This window comes from Oenanthe melanoleuca, chromosome 3, assembly GCF_029582105.1.
Source record: "Oenanthe melanoleuca isolate GR-GAL-2019-014 chromosome 3, OMel1.0, whole genome shotgun sequence".
NCBI classification, from domain to species: domain Eukaryota; kingdom Metazoa; phylum Chordata; class Aves; order Passeriformes; family Muscicapidae; genus Oenanthe; species Oenanthe melanoleuca.
The window spans coordinates 52335835-52358140 of NC_079336.1; the positions used below are offsets into that span (position 1 = coordinate 52335835).

General features: G+C 38.2%; 2 protein-coding genes across 7 annotated transcripts in view; one reads left to right on the plus strand and one right to left on the minus strand.

Moving 5' to 3' along the window:
• The window catches only part of AKAP7 (A-kinase anchoring protein 7), an 80578-nt gene that overhangs the window by 26652 nt on the left and 31620 nt on the right, over positions 1-22306 (plus strand). For all 6 annotated transcript variants that reach the window (XR_008840056.1, XM_056487051.1, XM_056487050.1 and 3 more), the window contains exon 7: positions 5857-6001. Coding sequence is in view for 5 of the 6 variants with exons in the window: in XM_056487051.1 (XP_056343026.1) it covers positions 5857-6001 (145 nt within the window). In the remaining variant the exon portion in view is untranslated. The remainder of the gene's footprint in view (positions 1-5856; positions 6002-22306) is intronic.
• MSH5 (mutS homolog 5) lies at positions 125-2647 on the minus strand. The gene has a single exon (XM_056487047.1). It carries the CDS (start codon positions 2639-2641, stop codon positions 206-208), a length of 2436 nt encoding a protein of 811 aa, XP_056343022.1. The 5' UTR covers positions 2642-2647; the 3' UTR covers positions 125-205.

The window sequence follows — 22306 nt, forward strand, 5'->3', positions numbered from 1 at the left end:
TTCCTCTTCATACACTCATATGATATACCATATTGCAGGGATATGGAAGTACTTAGTTTAAACAAGAAGAACGGACATAACTACAGACAGTTTATTGTTACAAGCTAAATGTCCTGTGAGGTGTTATGTCATTGTGATCATTCTTTAAAGTCCCAGACTCTCCATGGTGGATATGATGCAGTCTGTGCATTGACACAGACCCTTGCTACAGGACTGAGGCTGCAGAAGGCAACACCTCTTTAGACAGGAACTCTTCCAAGTCCACTTGGGGATCATCAAGGTCTATGCAAAGAAACCTTTCCACAATAGACTTGCATTTTTCCATCCTGTCATCTTTTGAAGGATGATCAAGACGTTTGATAGGTTTTCCATTGCGAATCAGTTCTGAAACTTCCACTCCTCTTTCAATAATTTTGGCTGGCATTCCTGCTAATGCAGCAATATTGGCAGCATGACTAACCGTGGACATTCCCTCTTTGATTTGATAGAAGAATATCAACTCCTCTCCATCCTGATGGGTCTCCATGGTCAGGTACTCCAGAAGAGGTGTGTCAGGCAGGAGTTCTAGCTGCATTAAACTGTGAAAATTAGTGGAGACAAAGACCTGTGGACACTGTGTTCCTTGTCTGATCCAGTACCTCAGGACAGCAGCCAGAAGGGACAGGCCATCCAGCGTGTTGGTCCCTTTACCAAACTCATCAATAAGTACCAGGGACCTCTCTGTGGCATTGTTTACAGCCTTGGCAACCTGGTTAAGATCAATCATGAATGTGGAGAGCCCTACAGAAACTGACTCTCTACTGTGGATTCTTGTGTAAATCCCATCAATTACTCCAATCTCTGCCTCTGCTGCAGGGACATAACTGCCAATTAGAGCCATGAACACTATAAGACCTACTTGCTTTAAGTAAACGCTCTTTCCAGAAGAGTTGGGCCCTGTGATGATCTTTATTCGTCTGGTAGCCTCGCCACTGTCCGCAGGATTGGCCACGAAGGTCTTTGCACATAGTTCCATGAGTGGATGTCTTCCGTCCTTGATGTGGAAGCCGTGGTGGTGAGTGAAGCGAGGTCGGCAATAGGCGTTCTCCCGGGCGATCGCTGCCAAGGCTAGCAGCACATCCAGGTGCGCAGTGTACTCAATCACACTGTAAAGCACTTCAGATTTCTCCAAGATCTTCGTCTGCAGCTGGTGCATGATGAGTGTTTCCTGGTCTCTGACCTCAGAGTGCAAGTCACCCAGCAGGCTGTCTAGCTCCTTGGTCCGGGCACTTCTGTAGTGCAGTTTATCCTCCGACAAGAACATGAAGTCCAAGCCTTCAATTTCAAAGTCAGTCTTATCCACCATATTTGGTAGGCGTGGAATGGAGAGAAGGAAGCCAATCAAAGGAATGTAGATCACAGAACAGAAGGGAATATGGTCGTCCAAAGTCTCCAGTTCTTTTCGTGCCACTTCTGTAAGGAAGTCTGACAGTCCCATCAGCTTTCGTTTCTTCTCATCAATCGTGGCATCGACATTGGATCTAACAGTGAAGCGGCTCTCTGAGAGGCTGCCTTCAAAATCTACCACTTTGCTGATTAGGTTAGCAATGTAGTGCAGATCATCAGTGAAGACACGTGAAATAGTCTGAAAAAGTTCAATAGTATTGGGCAGAGAACGACATGTATCTCTAAGGCACACAGCATTGTACGCTGTCTTATACAGTGCTTGCCAATCACTAACTTTTGTATTGGAAAGAGTCATTCTCTTTAAAATAAGAGGCACATTTTTAATATTCTTGAGGCAGTTCTGAAGAGTGAGGACTGTTTCATAGTTCTGAGCCAGCAGGAAGAAGTTGATAACATCCAGCCGTTTGTTCAGCTCTGTCAGGTTCCGGGTAGGTCGTGTGAGCCACAACCTCAGCAGTTTTTCTCCCCATTTGCATCTGCAGCGGTTTAAAATTCCATATAAGCTAAATCCTTCTTTTAGTCCACTGGATAGCTTGTACACAGAAGGATGGATATCACTTTTAAATATCTGCAAGACACAGTAAGTGTCTTGGTCCATATCCACAGTATCTGACAGTACAAATTTTTTAAAGGCCAAAATAGGAACTGCTATACTGCTGTCTTCAAGTTCAACTCCCACCCTTCTTCTGTCTAGAAACTTAAGGAGGCCCCCTAAGGCTCGTATCATGAGTGGACTCTCGAAAGGGATGATTGAGGACAAATAGAGAATTTTCTCTGTGGCAGTCATATGAGATGGGATAAATGGAAATTGCCTAGACAAAATCCGTTGCTTGCTGACTTCTAGACCAAAATCTATGTTAGGAAATAGGACAATTTCCGGTTTTCCTATGTCTTTTTCAGCAGCAGTAGCTGTTAGGTTGGTCAGGAATTTGGCAATATTCTGGTCCTGTTTTGCACTGGTCACTATGCATTGAGGGTTAAGTTCCCCAATCACTTTTTGCAGTAGCTTGAGGTCTTCATTATCAGGTATCTCAGGCATGAAGTAGACTGAGCAATCTTCTGTATCATAGTAAGTAATTGCCAGCTGCCCTGCATACCACAGAACAGACATATGTGTCTCCGAGCCCTCCTGCTCCTCTTGCTCGGGCTCAAGCGGTGGTGGCAAGGTACAGCTCGTGGCTGATGTGGCACTCATTCTGTTGGCAAGAGGTATTTTTATTCACAACTCATCCAAAACGTCCTGAGAATTGACAACAGGAGGTGAACACTCACTTTTCCAACCCTGGAGAATCTAAGATGCTACCAGGAATTAACTATAAATGTTCAAGTTAGACAAGAAACAGCCACTGTCGGCTTTCAAGGAAGGTGTAACAGAGCTAACTATCAGCATTAGTTTTACAGTTTTCCTTTGTGTCCTTTAATTTTTTTTTTTAAGTATCTATCTACACCCAATACCCATAAATACTGTAACGTGCAGGGACACGTATGTCCATGTACAAAATCATCCTCTCCCAGAGGTTCGTGACACACACCTGCGCTGACCGTGGCTCCCCTCAGCAGTGCAGCCTGGCCATCATTTCAGGGTGGCAGCCCTTTATGCATGCTGCACCATCACACAGCACCAGTTTCTATACAAGCACATAAATACAATCCCTGTCAGCAGCTCACTTCCAATTTGCTCGCTACTCACCTCCTCACCGCAGACAGGCAGTTCCTCTGAGCTGCTGCCCCTCACGGCAGGCCGCGGCCCGTGTGCTGTGCCTTTTCCCTCCCTCTCCGGCGGGAGCTCGGCGCTCTGCGGGGCGGCCCTCAGGAGCCCGGGCCGGACCCTGCGGCCGGGCCGCGCCCACAGCGGCCCTGTGGCGGCTCGGGGGGACCTCGGGCCCCGCCTGGGTGGAGCACGCAGGGCTGTGCTGGGTTATGGGGTCTGGCACGGCGCCGGAGCTGCCCGCGTCTCTGCTCCCTGCGCTGGAGCCTTCCTGCCGCTGGTCCCAGGGCTGACTGTGGCAGTAGCCACGGGGACTGTATGGGATTCAACTGCTGGGATAGCAGGCTGCAGCTTCCCAGAGACACGGGGAGAGAAACCAGCCATTGCAGGGCTGCCAAAGGCATTCTCCCTGGTGCTCTGGCAGTCCTGCAAGAGCTCCTCGTGCCGGCCTCTCCAGGCCCGTGTTACACAGCCATGTCCTTTACAGGCATCATCCATCACAGTGCTTCCTCGAGCATTTCTCTTCCTCCTCCCCTTCCAGCCCCAAAACTTATGAAGTGGCCTCTCAAGTACTCATTTCTCACCCTCCCCCATTATAGCTTATCTTCTTTATCAGGATCTGTACTATTCCCGTGTGATAACAACTTTTCTCTTGCATCTCTACTGCTCCAGACCCTTTCACTTAAGAAATGACCCATGACCTTCCCATACACCTGCATCGCTTCATCCTTTCACATCTCACTGCAACCAGCACTCCAGAAATTGTTGCAGTTACTAAAAATATCATAATTTTCCCATGGCTGCTTTTCCAAATACCTTTCAGTAATGCATCACAAGCACAACTCAATTCCGGAGCATTCAGCATTTGCTTCATCCCTTACCAACCTGTCTTTGACAAGCAACATCCCAGCCTTTTGTGAATGTTATTTTTTTTATTGGAGCATGAAGTTGTGATGTTTATCTTAATTTCATTCCAGAAGTGCTCAAGGCTTCGTATTTTGACAAGTGTTCTCCTGGCTGAAAAGGTCTTTTTTTATTACTAATTGATGTCTAACTGTATTTCCAAGAACTGTCAGCCAAAAAGCAAGGAATGATGATTTAATGTCAGAATAACCTTAGTACATACGGACTAGTCTAGCCATAGAATATAAAATTTTAAGTAATTAATGTGAGGATGGAATAAATGTGGACTCCCAAATTTCAATTTCCTCAAATGAAAAGCATCCACCACTAGATGTCATCATTTCAGAGATTAAGGGAATGAAAAGACATTCGACCTTGCTAAAACAGACTTTACTTTTCCCACTGATGAGCTGCCGAGAAATCACGCACAAACCAGGGCTTTGCAGATGTTGGGATGTACAGCCGAGGGTCCAGGATGCTGGCAGTCTGACTGTGCAAATGCATGGGGGGTGTGCAGGGAGAGAGGTTGGGGAAGATCATAGAACAGGAGTGGCCAGTATGTGCTGCAAAAAGGGCCAGTCCTGTTTAAAATGAGGCTGGTGGGTGCACTTGCCCAACTATTGTCAGGGGCAAATGTTTGTATCCTCCCCATACTGTGTGTGTGGGGAGTGCAGGTGTTCACAGCCAAACTTCAAGCTGGGCCAGCGAGATCCGTGGGCTCAGTAAGAGGTGGCAATCTCGGCAGGGGTGCTGGAGGGACAGAGGGGCCAGGATGGTGCTTCAGGAATGTTCACAAACGTGAACATGGAGAGAAAGTCACGTGCATGGTGACCTTCTGTCCCTGCCAGGAGTGACCTGCACTTGTGTCTCCTGTGAGCCCCATGTGCAGGTGCTGGTGAAGGCAGTGGCATCCATGTAGCCAGCCTTGTCCATGTCCTTTGAGCATGGGTGTGTGTCTCTGGGAGGAGGAAGCAGCAGGTACATCCATCAAAGACTGAGGTTCCCACTGGACTGGAGTCCAGCAGCCAGGCAGTAGGGAGCACTGGGCTGGAGCTGCTAGAGGCTCCTAATATTCCTTAGCATAGAGTAATGATATTCAAATAGCAAACAGCATTATTGGGAGGTGGATTGAAGGAGAAAATACTGAATTTCTACAAAGATCATATATTTTTATAGATGATGCAATGGAATGAGGACCTCTAAACTCTTAAAATAACTACTGAAAAGATGTTTACTGAAAATAGCCTAATAGAATATCATGTTCCACTTCATATACACAGAACTGCATAATGATTCCAATATTATAAATCCCAGTAAGTTTTTGGATTTAGTGAGATAAAAAAGTCTAGTGATAGTAAAATACAACCATTTTTTCCTGTGTGCTGATTTTAATGACTCAGAAAACTGCCCTTGATGATCATTTGAGATTCTTCCTTGTAGCAGCATGCCCACCAATGACATCAAGAATTATTTCCAGTTACACATTCCATGAGCACTGTTGCAAGCCATTGGAAGTTAAAGTAGTTGTGTATGTCTATTTGTTTCCTACAGGACAGAAAAGGAAGTGGTAGAAAGGAGGACTAATGGCACTTTTATTTTATTTTTGTTGTTTCTGCAGTAGACAGTGCTTCCCTAAAACAGAAGATTATGGACATGATTATTTATGTATTCTTTTTGCATCTTGAAGTAGTTTTCCATAGTAAATGTACTTATTGTTAAAATGAAAACTATAGAAATTAAGTATGAAAATTCAGTCTCCAAGTGGAATGCCTAATTGAATTTTATGTTGCATTTTAAAGGTGAAAAAAATTGATTCTAGTCTCTATGAAGATTTCAAAAACCATTATTTTGGAGATGAGATCTTGCACCGCTTTGATCTTTGCTCCATGTTGAAAAAAAAGCAACCAAATGGTTACTACTACTGTGAGTCCTCTATTATTTTTGGTAAGTACATCTTACTTTTCTTCTGGTCAGTTGTGTCTCTGAGTTCAATGTGCAAAAAGCCATTTTTTCAGGAGTGTGTGTTAGGCAATTCTTGTAAGATCCATGTAGTGTGACAGAGGTCTCTCCCTCAGCCTTGGCTCTGCAGGAACTCTGTGCATTGGTTCTCACTGACAGCTAAAGTTTATGTTCAATTATCCATCTCCAGAATCCTGTTCCATTTCTCATGCTAAAATGAGTGTTTGAGATAAGTGAGATGTATCACTCCCCAGAGCTGTTCATCTCTCTGTTGACTTTAAAGACAGGCTGTGTGACTAAGTCAGATTAGACACGGTACTTATAGATGATTAAAGCTAAGTGAAATGTCTCTGGTTTGGCAGAGATGTGACCTTATTTGAATTACATTCATGTACAGAGAGAATTTCAGTGGTACCACAAATCTGATAAAAACTCTTCTTCTTAAGACTTTAAACATTGTACAGAAACATTGCTAGATTATTACAATGCTAGGAATCACAGTTGTGTCTTCCTGCTTTGTCTGAACAGAAATACCACTATTAGAAGTTAATGCTGGTTTCAGGACTATGTGTAGGGTTTTGGTGATGATTTGGTTTCTCCCTTTCTCCCTTTTAAGACTTCTTTGTGCCACAGCATTGTTGCTGGAAGTGCTTACTGGTCTTGAGGATTGTTCTGAGGACTTTTAATTAAATACTTATACAATACTTTAAATATGCCAGGCACTTCACAAATTCTAGTTGCTGTTAATGTTTTGTTTGTACTTAGCTTAGCTGAATTGTTACCAAAAAAATCAAAAGCAGTACAGAGGAAAAAATTATGGGAAATGGCAAAACTATTGCACAATCTAGATCAGTCAAAATCAAAATGAAGTATATTTATACATATTTATTTATCTATAAATCTGTCTTATCATATTTATTACCTTGTACTATGTAAGTCTCAGAGTTATGTTTATCTTTGTGTATATATAACTATATATAATGTCTTCTGTATATGGTTGTGCATTTAAATATTATTTATATGCATCCAAATGCTTCAGAGAAAGAAAAATTACAAGATTGTTTAACATGGTATAAAATTTTTGATTTGGGTGAAATTGAGGCTCTGCTATTTACAAATATTCTTCAGACTCTTCTGGAATATGATTAAGGAATTTGGTATATAACTCATTACACAAAAAAAGAATCTGCTTAGTAGTATATTTGGTAGATATGTTTTTCCCAAACATTTGTTTAAATCTGTCTTATTGAACTTGACTTCTTACTGACATCTCAGATTGCTAAAATGAGACAGTCTTTCAGCAGTCTTTTGAATGTAAGTCCTATTAAATGGTTTACAACATCAGTCAATCAACCAGTATTCAAAGCAAGAATCAGATGCTTGTTTGGCTTTAACTCAATCCCAGTATGACCATGCATAAAGAATTTATGTGTCATTTTCACAGTCCAAACAGAACTCTGCTTTGAATTACTTTTACATGAGCACTACATCTGACTTTCTCTAGCCATAGAGAGAATGAATGTTCTTCACTGATATTAGATTAAGAAAGGCCACTGTTATTATCTCAATTTTTCTCAGTTCTACATGGATTTAAATGCATCTTGGTGAAATATATGCATTTAATTTCTTGATTTTGTACATGTTAATATGTATTTATTTAAAGCCAACAAGTGAAGGCAGACTATATTGGAATGACTATATTAAATTACTTATTTTTTAATTTCAGTGGAGAAGAAATTGTATTTTAATGAATTTTGAAAAATTCATTTTGAAGTGTTGTAAAATGTGATTTGAATAGGGTTTTTGTGATTATAAGTAGATAGGACATTAAAATAAGAGAGTTAATGTATCAAAAATAGTGAAATTGGAAAACTACTTAATACAGACAAAACACTGTATCCAGGTCTAGTTCTTCCTACATGTACATGTACACAAGCACTTATCTTTTCCTTGAAGTACACAGAAATTACAGAAACAGAATTTACTTGTTGCCTAGAGTTTAGTCAGAGTTGAGTGTTTTGCATTTAATAAGATGAAAAGATCTGAAAGGGGATCAGAATTAATGTTAGAAATCCATTCACAGTGGAGACTTGCTTACTACCACGTCCTGGCAGCCAGGAGGGCCATCTCTGTCTTGGGGGCATCAGGCACATCATCACAGCCAGGCAAGGGAGGGGATTGTCCTGCTCTGCTCTGAGCTGGGGCAGCCTCACCTCCAGTGCTGGGGGCAGCTTTGGGTGCCACAAGGTAAAAAAAAACGTTAAATTATTAGAGTGTCCAAAGGAGGGCAACAAAGATGGTGAAGGGCCTTAAGGGTCAGCCAGGGGGAAGTGGCTGAGGTCACTTGGTCTGTTCAGCCTGGAGAGGAGACTGAGGGGACACCTCACTGTAGTTACAGCTTCCTTGTGAGGGGAAGCAGAAGGGCAAGCACTGATCTCTTCACTCTGGTAACCAGTGACAGGACTCGAGGAAATGGCCTGAAATTGTGTCAGGGGAGGTTTATTTTGGATACCAGGGAAGAATCTTTCCCCAGAGGTTGGTTGGGCACTGGAACAGGCTCCTCAGGGAAGTGGTGACAGCACTAAGCCTGACAGAGTTCAAGAAGCATTTGGACAATGCTCTCAGGCACATGGTGTCACTCTTGGGCTGTTCTGTGCAGGGCCAGGAGTTGGACTTCATGATACTGATGGGTCCCTTCAAACTCAGTATACTATGATTCTATGTCTAATAAGTGTCACAGCACCTATCAGCTGCACACTTATTTCAAAGTGTGTTTAAAAATAGGGGAACCAAAAGAGATTGATATGAATAAAAGGCTGAATACAATTCTTGCTGAACTGCATCAGTATGAGCCATAGGTAATCGGGCTTTGACAGAATATTACGGAGCACTAACATCCACTTTACATCCACTAACTTCAGCAGAGCCTACATCTGCACCAGAAGCTTTCTCTATCTGTGTGCATGCCCCACAGGGTATGTGCTCAGGAGTTAAAAGTTGATGTGATAGTGAAGGTAATGTTAAAGCTTAATCTTCAGTTTGCTGTTTAAAGCAAACAAAACAGCAAGGCAACAGTGTCCTTCTTTGGGCCACCCATCTCATGGCAGCTATTGTATGTCACCTCAAATCCCAGAGAAGATGGGTGAATGCTGGAATGAAAGCTTTTCAATATATACTCCTTCACCTGGATGATTGGTCAGTTTTTGATATTGTGGTAAAGATGTTCAATAGATACTCTGACTCTCAGAAGAAGCATTATGTAAATCTTATGTCAAATATACCTTTAGCATTAAGTGTCTCAAATATTTTCAGGATCTATTAATGAAGATTTTTGTAGATATGGTTCAAAGAAAATTTGTTTGTAGTATTATAATGTAAAATGAGATTATATACACATTAAAGAAAGTTATCATATGCCAGTCTGTTTACTGTGATGTTTCTTCTGAGTGGCTTGTAAGAAGTTTATACATCAGATTTCCCCCATGCTATCTCTGAGGCAGAGAAACTTCAAGAAGTCTATGTCTTGGTGGAAACCACCCAACAGGTTACTGTTACTTTCTGCACAGCCAAAATTCATATTTCTGGAATGTGGAGGTTAAAGTACTCTTACAATCCCCCTTAATCCTTGCAATCTAGCAGCAGCAATGTGGAAAACAAAATATCAGACTACAAACGTCTGTTTTATCTGCATAAAAGCATAATAATATGGTAAAAGGTAATGCTTCTCTGTGCTCAAGTAACACCTCAGAGATGCCTTTTTAAGTAGCAGAACATAAGTGGATCAATTTGGTTTTCAGTGGGTCTGTGTACAGGTTTGGTGTCCAGTCTGACCTTGTCACCAAGATCATTCTGCAGTCTCTCTGAGATGAGAGACACCTGCAGAAAATTGTTCTTCTGATCCGAAAAGGAGTGTCTAAGGCAGGATCTAAAAAGTGTCAGTGATAACCAAGCTGTGAGTATAGGATACACTGCTTGAGCAGCAGTTAATATTTGTTAATTAGCTTGCTTGCTAATTCCATATATGGGTATATATAAAGATACAAGTAAACTAAATGGTGAGAACATGCATTATATTTGCAATCTTTAAGTTTCTGAGGGAGATCAATAACAGTGTGCACAGAACTTGTTGTAGTAAAACATAATTCTTGCTAATTGCTCATGTTAGGCTATTTAAGCCATTTAAGTAGCATTTTTGTTGCTTTAATGAACTTTATTAGGCTTTCAGGATGCAGTTTATACTTCCACATTACATTGTACAATGCTAGCCAGGCAGCTGCTCAACACCCATCTCTCAAACAAAGAGTAAGATGCTTCTGATGGTAACTTGTGTATGAGCCCTCCAGACTGAAGATAAGTTTGTCAGCAATAGGTTTGGGGATACCCACAGGGAAGAAAGAATTGCAGAAGAAAGAACAGTAGAAAGACTCATCTGCACCTGAAACAAAAAATAGATAATGGATAATACTGAGAAGAAACAGAAGACTGAAAATAAAAGAATTGGAAACCAGTTGATAGCTGGATAGATTGTGAACATCCCTCAGTTTGCTCTTGATAAAAATCCACTTACAGTGTCAAGCAAAAACTACAGTAGCATTTCACCTTCATCATCAAGGACGAAGACGTTTCAAATATAGCATGCAATTTAAAGTATTGCCAGTTTGTCTGAAAGCTTTTTGCAGTGGCACTACCTTAAATGAAAGATTGCCATTTGTCTCCTGTAGATGATCTCCTGCTTTTCTGTTTACTGGTGGTTTGACCTCAATGTCGTTGATTTTATTTATATGGCAATTGAGCATTTTCTCAAATTGGGAACAGAACTGGTAAGCAGATCAATGCTGCTTTAATTGTCCAGATTCTACACCCAGCAAGATTACACATATTATGGTTTGTTTTCTTTTCACCTTCCTTCTTAGTTCATGACAGTGAATCACTTCATTAAAATAATTATACATTCTTTAGTTTTACCTGTTACGTGCCTTCTTTCTTCTTTGTAATTTCAAAATACCCTTAGGTTTTTTTCCTTCACTTCTTAATTTTCTTTTCTTGATAGTCTATTTGTAGCCTAGCTTCTACTTTCTTCACCCTATTAGATTGTGAATAATGTGTTTGAGATTCTTGGATATCTATGGCACTTCTTCCAAATTTTAATTAATTGTATGGTAGTCATAGTGCTTCTGGATAAAAATGTCTTGGGTGGTTTCCAATGGGTTTTTTCTTAATATTTGAAATTAGTAATTAAACCACTGTTTGTGTTGAGTTTATCCAGAACTGCTGCAATCTTGTGCATGCAGTGTGCTGAATAAGTATTTGCCTAAATAAAAAGCAACAGGTGTTACGTGCTAATGAGTGAAGTCTTTTACTAAAGCACTGTTTCTCAGCTGAGTCATGGTAGAATATTGACTTATAAAAATGGTGCTTTTAAACATGGCAAAGAAAAATTCACATATTGGTGATTAACCTAGAAGCCAGTCTCTTTATTGACACCAACTAGAAAGTAGTCCAGGGGTTTCTTACACACATTTCTCAAACATTTTTTGGTTTCCTAATGACAACAGAGTGGTGCCCTATTGATTCTTTTTCACTACTCCTGCATTAGAACTTGATGGATGGGCTCTAGCAAAGTATCTCATCTTGTATTGCTCCACTGGGCAGTTGCTTCTGTATTTGGCAATTTTCTGCTATTGAAACACTGATTATTAGTATTGCATTTTTCATAATAAGATAACATTTTTACATTAGTTTTGTAATACCAGTTAAGATCTAAAATCTGTATGGGTACTTGCTGTGTCTGGATAAGGAGAAGAGGCTAATTAAGAGGAAAGTAAACAATAAGGTTTGAAAATGGAAGTTTTTATTTCTGGATAATATTTCATTGTTCTGAGGCAAATTCTAATGTTTAAGCTTTAATGTTGGCAAATGTATGACAAACTCTTCATGAGACAATGACAGGGAGCTTCAAAGACAGGACCATGGAATTCAATCATTGGTCTCCTAGTACTGAAAAGAAGCAAAAAACCTTCTCATCACTTTCTGTGATAATGAGATTTATTTTTTTGCATTTGATTATGAGATTTACTTTATAGTATGGGATAATCTTTGCTATGCTCTTTTTAAAATATCATAATGCAATTCTGTTCAAAAGACTATTTTCCTTTGTTTTTCAACAAAAAAAATACTTGAAGTAGTGATGTGCTTTTGTGCCAGAGCTGTCATCAGTAGTTGAAAATAAGTCAAAATACGATTTTCCAGAATGATTTCCAAAAATATGTGAAACAGTGGGATAAAACTGATGAAGTAAATCTAACGGGAGAGCAAAAAATCCTATCTGATGTAAGATTGTGATTCAAAACTGAAAGTTTAGTTGAGTATATGAAGAAGGCAGAATTGATTTTTCACAGCGTAACATAGTGTGCTGTATAAATACAATTTAATAACATCCAGCAGGATTGTAGTGTCTTAAGTATATTTATGCTTTAAAGATATTTTCCTCAGCAGATTTACTGTTCAAACAACTAATTTATTTCTAAATTTAATATATTAAAAATACCTTGAAAATGCATAAAGCATTGATATAAATATACCTTAATTGCAAAAGAGTAAATAGACCACTTAGGTGGTGTGGAGTAAACCAAATATGTAATATTCTATATTGAATGGATTAGTAAATATATAATATTCTTTCATTGAATGGATCAGTAGAAGATAATTAATTTATATTCTTAAAATTATCCTAGCTAGCAAGGTGCTCTTGTTGATACATGTTACTTGCATAGTGTTGAAATCAAATAAAAGGTATGTTTGATTTACCATAATCAAATTAAGCTCTTTCTGCAGTTTCTGAGGAGTCTTCTTCAGTAGCTTAAAGGACCTGGAATGAAAGGACCACCAGTTTTCCATTGTTCAAGTGTCACCATTTTTAGTTGTTTCTAGTTAATGTAGAGCTCTTACCTAGTGTGCTGCATGGTTCCACAGAGAGCCTGTAGGCTTCCTACCTAATCCTTATGAGGTATTCTAATACAAAATATAACCATATAACAGGTCTGTACCTCAGGGATTATGACAAATGCTGACATAAAAATGTAGCTGTTGGGGAAAAAGGCTTGTTTTGAGTAATACTACAACTTGCATTCTCTTTCACAACATTACTCAGCAATTAATTGATACAGATGTTTCTAGGATAAAAACAATAGTTTTCTTATTCTAGACTGTGCATAAAATATTTTTGAGGCCCCTAGTATTTGTAAAAGTAGGTTCTTTTAGTGAAAATAATTTCAAGATGAAATGTGACAGATTTTAAAGATGCATTGTTAATGTGGCTTGTAGTGTCATTTCTTGTTTCCAAGAAAGCCACAATGTGCTTTTTCTCATGGAAGCAGTAGAATGTAAGAGCAAGATTACATCAACCACAAGCTAAAACATGACATCATTGTTTCAACAGTAGCTTGCCAAATTACTTGGTTTTAATCTGTTCTTAAACACAAGAGGGGGTTGTCACAGTACCTATGTGATCTATTTTTTAAATAAAGATACTTAAAATCTGCATTAATATTTGATGACACCTAAGATACCTGAACCACTTCTCTGTTTGTGGGATAGTAAGGCAGTTAGGTACAAAAGGCTGGAGATGTCACTCAAGCAGTATAAAGACCTTTCTGGGAGGGTGCATATATAGCTTGTTGCTATATTACATATGTGAAGAGTTTTCATTTCTTCTTGATGGAGTATGTCTCAAGTCTGCGTGTGGATCCTTATTTGTCAGCCATCCAGCACTGCATATAATCCTCCTGCCCCACACTTACCAGGGGATGTGGGGTTTTACACTGCCTGTCATGCTAGTGGCAATTCCTTACCTGTTCCATTGCAGGATTAACTGTGCTAGCCACCCATGGCATAAGCTTTGTGGTATTACTTTAGTGTTTGATGTACTTGTTCTCTTGTCTTGTGGAAGTGACAGGGAGCGCTTGGGATCATGCAGAGATGACAATGCTAAATGCAGCCGTTCTTCCTGCTTCTCAAGTGTGGGTGCCACCACTAAGCTGACGCTATAAAGTTTAGCTATGTTCTAATTTCTGTACCAGCATCAGCAGTTCAGGAGGTTTACATGGCCAAAGCCATGGTGCCCATGCGTAGGTTGAACATGCAAACATACTCATACTTACCAGACACACTTACTGACATCTGAAGGTAGGCTTCCAATTTTTTAACTTTCTAAACATGCCTACTCTTTATTTTCTGAGACAATGTGGGTTCACACTGCTTGCATTCTAAGCAAATATCCGGGCATATGTGCCAAGGTGCTGATCTTGACAGTTTCTGTTGGCAGCACAGATTTCTATTCACCTTGATTTGGATCAGCTATTGGTACATCAGGAGCGTCCTCCTTAGACTGCATGGTTTTACTTTGGGTAAATAGTTTACTTTCTGAAGTCCCAGGACATTACAGTTGACCCTTTGACACATACTTTTAAAAGCCTGTGCTGTTACTTCATGTTTTGTAAACAGCAGGTTTGTCTTACAGAATTCTGAGTAGCCATCCACAGCCTAGGGATTACACCAGAAAGTAATTGCTGACTGAAGACTCTTTGAAAAACCTTTTGCCTTTTAAATCATTTATTTAGAGAAGCAGTGAAAATGCCACTATTGAATTTTAATGCCTATGCTACCACAGCTCTTTTTTTAAATGTTTAAGATGTTTTGAATCAGAAACCTTAGATACTGAACTTTATTGTTTTAATCATCAAGAGAACAAACAAAAGCCTTTTTTACACATATAAATGCTCCTAATTAAATGGTTTTGGAAAGTGGGTCAAGCTGAACAGGAACAAAGCACTCTCTTATTCCAAAATAAGAGTGTTCACGTATGGAATTATTCAGAAACAGCTCTTAGTACTTTAAAATTCCCAGGCAGTGTTAATCTGGCTTATCTTTCAAATGCAGGCAAGCTCTATAGTTTTCCTTCCCCATTCCTATCATATTGCAGACTGAAAACACATTAGTGTTAAAATTTTCCTCACTTGATTAGGTTGTTACACCACTCTGAAAAAAGAGGAGATTTGTTAGTGTGTCTTTAATATTAGAAATGTTATTTTCACATGAAAGCAAGTAAAAGTAATCATTATTTTGCATGGGATGTACTCTTTCAGATGATTATGTTGAATTCTTTGTAATCTTTATATTGGTAAATTCTGCTTTCTATACATTGCAGTTTCCTTTCCTGATGTATACAATATCTCAAATAACATACCATCCACAATCCAGATTATGATTACAGTATTTCTATCTTCCAGTTGCCTTGCAATTAACTAGTCAGAGCTTCTCGTTTTTATCTTTTTTATTCCCAGAAATATGTGGAATATCTGGTTTAACTTTATTCATAATTCATTACCTGGACTGGTCTGAATGTACTTAGTGGTTATCTGTACTCTTGGCATAGCTTTTCTTAATTTCTAAAAACACAAAACACATGGAGGTATGCTGTATCTCCAAATGGAGTTTAAAATATTATAGTGCAACTCTTTCTATATAAGCACAAAACCCTATGTATTTCAGAGCAAACCAAAATCTATAATTTGAAATACAAATTGCCCTAGTTATTTGAGAACTATTGCAAATATTTCCCAGATAAAGAATCATCTGTATTTTTACTTCTCTGTATCATGGTGCCTTTTATTGGCAGATACCACCGTATTACACTATGATGTTTATTCAGGTGCTATGAGGAACAAGGACTAAGGTTTTCAAGATTTAATTCTTTCTAACTCTTTATCTGCACGTTCAATTTTAAACTCTCCACTCACTTTCAGTCCTTTTCTTCTTTTCTTTCTCTGTTTGAAGCTTAAGTAATACAGGGCCAGTGGTTGTGAGGCTCACCTATTGAGATTCTAAGGAAAGAAAATTATTTTGGGAGAATGTTGGTTTGTGCTAGTCGATTTTAAAGGTGAGACTTATAAAGTAGAATGCAACTGCTGAGTACAAATGTTTTTATTATTATTTGGATATATCTGAACTGTTTACCATCCCTTTTGTTTAGAGAAGGGATCTTGTCTAAATGAGTGCCACTGCTCAAACACATGGAATTAGTCAGCTGCATACACCTGATAAGTTTCTCTTCTGTAGCAGTAGCTATTCTGACTGTTGAATTTTTATTTGAATACTTTTTCTTTCTGGTTTATTTAATATAGTGGAAGAATCTGTAAGGGTTTGTGTTTTGTCACATAGATACAGTTTTTCAAATTAAATTTACATGTGTGTAAATTCAAGTGTAATGATCTGTCAGTGCAGTTATATTAGTAACTTTGTACTAGTAGGGCAATTACAATAAGAAATTGACAGATCTTCAAACTCTCTTTTAAGGGCTGTTTTCCCAAACAAATTTTGGTCCACAATGCTGCCCACAGTCTCTTGCTCTGGAAATATAACACGAACTGAGTGTAGTTACCTACCTGGCTAAAAAGTGCATTTTATATGTGTATTATGTTGAAAAGTCCTTCTGTTTTGTATTAAAGGAGGGGGTTGTTACATATCCTTGCGTATAAATAAAATTTACAAGTAAAAAAAAGGCTTTAGATGAATATTTTTTGTAGGAATTTGGCCCCAGAATAAGATACCTTCATTTCCAATTGTGTGGAGTCCAGTATCTCAGAGTAGAGTCAAGGTAGGCTGAACTGAATGCTGCATTGAACAAGCCAGGTATCAACACCTCTTTGTCTTACTTTGATTTTTGAGTTAGACATTTCACCCAACTGGGATCCAAAACCTCTTCTTATGATACATAGGGTATTTAAATCAGATTTCACTTTTTATTTTAAGGAGGAAATACTTTTTACATACATAGTTTTCTTACAAATAAAACTGGACATTTGGACTTTTTTCTTCTCTCACCTTGGGGAAATTCAAGCCCCCAAAGACTAGCAAAGCCACAAGTGGCAGTTTAGCATGGAAGCTGAATGATGCAAGGAGCTTCAAGGAGCTTCACCAGAGCAGCAGAGAATTCAGATATCACAGAGGCAAAGAATGAGCTCCACCCCTGCCCCAAATCAGACTCTGTAATCCTGTGATTATTTCCTGGAGTGTCTAGTCTTATGGAGGTCACAAGCACAATGCTAAAATGCTCACTGAACTCTTAATCTTGTGGCTGATTTAGAAAAGGGAGTGTCCAGTTTCTGGATCCTAAGCCTAAGCTGTTCAAACAGAGCCAGTTCTGAACATGACTGTATCTGTTACTGGACAACAGGAGTATATGTGGAGTTTATTCAGTTTTTGGATGCAGACTTATCACTCCTGGCTAAATGCTCTGTTTGGTGCTTGTCTTTCTGTGGAATTCATTAGAAACAAATTATCAATATATAGGATTCATACATACCCACATACATACATACATACATATTATATTTATGTCCCTGTCTGTGTTTGCATGTTTGCATGTAGTGCACATGCATGCATGTTTACTGTGATGCAAAACACTGCTTTTCAGCAGCTCTTTTCTTACTGAAATCCTTGTAATCAATTCAGCCACAGCAGTGGGTGATGTTCACGCACATGGGGGAGGTTATAAAAAGCACAGCAGAAAAGCATTGAATACATGTGGGTTTGGACAGCCTTTGTCTATAGGACTTGTATGGTGCCTTGCCATATATCCAAGCTGCTTCCTACCAGTTGCACAGTAGATGCCCCTATGATAGGCTTTGGATTGACTGCAGCCCAGATGTTCATTTTCTCATATATTGTTAGTACATGTTTCATTGAAATGTTCCTTTTCTTTGCAAACAGTTCAGAGACTCTCATACATGCATGTCCATTTAAAGGAACATCTTTTTTGACTGTTGTATGTTGTTATCTTTTGTATGTGAGCTTATTTTTCAAGCTATGCTAGTTTTTGCATTCTTATGTAAAAGTTTCATTAGCACTTAAAAAATTCATGTTTAACATCATAATTAAAATGCATGGATAAATCCTATTTCGTCAATTAGTATAAAATAGCAATTTTAAAATCAGCACAGATATTGGAGGTATTACCAGTGATTTCTACTCTCTCCAAAAATGTTTATCATTACTAAGGAAAAAACCGAATATCTCTTTCCCTTCTCAAGAAGTACACAGAAATTTTATGGAAATTAACAGAATGAGAACAAACAAAAGAAACTATTTTACTTCATCTAATGCCTGCTAACACGAGTAAATTTTGTAAAGAAATACTTTTCAATACATTGAGGCATAGAGAAGGAATTTGTTATTTCATTTAGTTGATATTGTATCCTCTTGTTCACAGGGCAAATGTAGAATCACATTCCCTTTTTTATGACCTTTATAAATACCACTGTGTCCTTTGAGTATAGAAATATGTGGAAATGCTTACTCAGTTAATTACATTTTACTCAGTTAATATAAGTGTCTCAGTCTCCCAATTCTTAAATTCCTTTTTGAGAATGAAAATATTTTTCTCAAAATGGCACAGGTCTTTGTACAAATAGGTCATAGGTATTCATATATGAAACTAAAATTCCAGAACACACTTCCTTCATATTTATATATCTTAAATACTGAGATTGGAAGGCAATAAATGTATTTCTAGGTGAAGATACAAGAAAGTCTTTGAGGTGTAGTCCCGACTGGCTTTTTTTTGAGAACCTTTCAGTAAATCACTCCTAGCTATTAGATCACTTTTGACTCTATAGTTTTCTAGGACTTTGAGATTATGCACTGTCAGTGTTCCAAATTTTATATTACGTAGATATCACTTCTATATCTTTTTATAGAGATGTGAAAGAAAGTCACAATGCATAATCTTTGCTTCACGTGTTTTTACTTTACATTTTACTGCTTCCAATTGTGCATAACATTCAGATTAATTATTGTCAAGTAATCTTATGTGACCTACAAAGAAACTGATCACTTAATTTAAAACTGAAAATCTTTTAATTTTAAATCTGTAAGAGTATTCTGTTAATGTCTGAATATCTTGGGTAAGTCCTATAATTACCTCTACATTATTTTATCTCCAGTATTTTATCTCATCTGTAATTGGAGGCCAGTGAAAAACTGGCAGAACTATTTGTTTGAATCAAAATTAGGACACTGTTGATCTGTAGCAAAAGAATGGCCAGGTTCTAGATGAAGTGTCTATTAACTTTAGGTCAGGACTTGATTTTTTTGTTACTTAGTGGGTTTAGAGAAGAATGTATGAAAGGAATAACAAGAATCTCTGTATGACTAACCTAAATGAGTTTAGTTCACAGTCATCTGAGAAAGCAAAAGCTGGCTGGCATTCCCAGTTCTCCTTTTCTTTCCATTTAGAATGAGTTTTCTGCTTTGGTCTTAAGAAAATTTGGAGCAGAATAGCATAAGAAATGAGTCAGTGTTACTGCCTGTGCTGATCCTTTAGCAGAGTCTATCTGGCACTTCTCTTTGTGATGATAAATCCGGTAGATTCACACACAGGCAGTCATGGCAGTGTAATGCCTTTTGGCTGAAATCACACTAGCAGTTACCCAGCTTTCAATCCTTTGGTGTGTTTGTGATGTGTTGGTAGACCATATGCTAAGGGGTCAACTGCAAGTGATAAATGCAGATTAGTCACTACACTTACTGCAAAGACATATTAATAACGAATGCATTTTTTGCGCCTGTTTTTCAGATGAACATTTCAAATTCCATGCTCTTTTCCCCTTTCTTTTCATAGTGTAAATTAAAACAGTGATAAGAAAAATGCAAAAGGAAAGAAACAGCTTTTTAAAATTACAGTCAGTAAATGATTGTTCACAATATTCAAGAATATGTGAGCTAGATCCTGAAATATTTTGCATTGTCCAATTCCTGTCTTTTTAAGAAGGTGTGAGAGCAAAGTTTTTCTGAAATAAGTTTTATTTTAACTGGTATACTCAGAAGAGAGCTTAACAGTTTAGTGCATTTGTTGTCTGCAAAAGATTGTTCTTTGTTTACTAGTTTTAGCTGAACACAGATTGGAGCTTCAGCTGACATGTACTGCTTTAAGTGACATTGTGCATGTCAGCTGAAAGCCATGGTGCTGCACATTAATCAGACAAAACTATTCAAACAAGAGGGTGGCCTGAAGGATCCATACTTGGTTTCTATATGAAACTCAAGGTGGCAAGCCCTTTGCTGAGGTGAATGGTTTTAGATAGCCCAAAAAGATGATATTCCTGAGGAACCTCACAGATGTGTGGTCAAGTGTGGGATGGGAATATTTTGTTTGCTGCCAATGGCCAAAACCCGGGCACTGGGGGAGAGTTAACTGCTTGGAGACTAAGCTGCTTTCTCGTCTCATTGGCATGGAGGAAGCTAGAATTCTCTGGGCATTGACTTAGGCCTGACTTCTTGCCGATTTTGTGTGTATATGCCAGTCAAGCTCTTAAAATTGAGGATTGCTTAGGACTGAAGATGATCACTGGTCAGAGCATCCTTCTTCCTCCATGCTGCATTTACAGACCTGCTTTCCACTTTTTTGAAGGAATGTTGGCTGTGGAAGAAAAGGCTGAATTTAAGGATTTATTCAAATCCTTAGAAATTCATCTTCTGAAAGGTTTTGAGGTGAAATGTGTGATTTCTAAGGAAAGAATTAATTCTTTTCTTTCAGAATATTTATTTTCTTTACAATCTGACCAAAGAGATTGGTTGTGTTCTGTGTACAGTTTATTAAAGGAAATGGCAGTGCACAAACAGATTTCAGTGAACCATATTAAGGTGCAATCTAGCTGATGACAACCTTATTAATTGTGGTTTTAAATGCAAGTTGTACATGGATTTCCTTTTCCCCCCCATCGATCATAAAAAGCCTTTGATACAGCCTTAAAAACATAGCTGTAACACATGGTAACCAGTATTGGTCCCTGCATTTATTTTCTTAAATGCTAAGTACTAATTTTCACAGTACCAAATACCTCATTTTCACTGGCATTCAGGAATAATATGACAAAAAGGTTGAAGAATTATGTAAAATACAGGGATTTGTTCTCACTAGAAAGTCAGAAAAAATAACCTGTTACTACTGATTTCCAAAATTTCAAAGAGCAGAGGGCATCTGTCTATTCAACATTTAATTTTTCTTCAGACTGTAAAAATACATATTTAAGGAGCCTTCTGTGGTTGTACCATCAAGTACTTCTAAAATAAATAAAAACTTTTACAGAAAAGACTACCTTAAGTATCAATTCTGTTATGACTTGCATTCTTGCCAGTAGTTTTAACAAGCAGGGGAAAAGGAAAAGGAACTTTGTAATTTCTCAGAAAATTAACAAATGGGCACTGGAGCACCAGATACAGGAGATCAGGGAAAAGCTGCAATACTGAGGAGTGTTGCAACTGGAGTGAGAAGGGGACTCAGTAAGGACCTCCCTGCGAAACCTTATGCCAGCTAAATTTTTGGGCACATTCAGTGAGTTATTTATGTATTTAAGGATTCCAAACCCAAGAATAATTTTAGTAAAGAGTGGTAAAAGAGCAATACATCAGCAATAAAATACTGACTAGGGTCAGTGGCAGTAGCAGAACAGATACACAAAGCTGTGGTACAGTGTCATGCATTTCAGTGACTTTCTTGACAGTCTTTGATGGGAAAGAACATTAGTAGTCAAATTAATTGTAATTTCTTGTTTTCCTTTTTAGAAATGTATTCAATTTTCTTGTTCTTAGTGGAAAACTCATTTCAGTTTGTTTTTTTTAACAAGAAATGTTCTAGTCTATGCACAACACTCAGCATTCCAGAAAGAAAGTTTTAACACAATGTGATCAAAAATATATGTTCATTGCAAAAAATATCTCACTCTGCTGTGTGCATAATGAATTTTATTTTAAATGTAAAAAATTGTCATTTTTGAATGGAGAACTAGGGAAGGATTTACAAGAACAGATCTCTAACTTCTTTTTCTTGGTTAGCAGGGTTTTCCAGTTCTTCAAAATAGTAATTCAGAAACACTACATGTAATTAGAAAAATAAAATATTCAAAACAACATTTGGGGGGAAAATGAAAGTCCTCTTAAAAAAAGGCAAACAACATAGTGATAATTTGTTAAAAATTAAGATTTAGCAATGTAGATAAACAGAAATGTCAGAACATAGTCATCAGATCCTTGCCACTGCTACATCTTACTCATTTTATTTTTATACACATGGGAAAACACCTATCATTATTTTGCTATAGTAAATAATTTGAAAGTGAGAGGAATCTTTTATATTCTCCTTATATTCTCCTTTGGTGCCCTCACAGTCAGGTTAACTCTCAGTAAAGCATCACTGGACAATAATAGCCGTGTGTAGCTACTGACCTCTTTGTA

Coding starts and splice junctions, on each gene's coding strand:
- MSH5 (XM_056487047.1), bottom strand. CDS start 2,641: ATGAGTGCCACATCAGCCACGAGCTGTACCTTGCCACCACCGCTTGAG.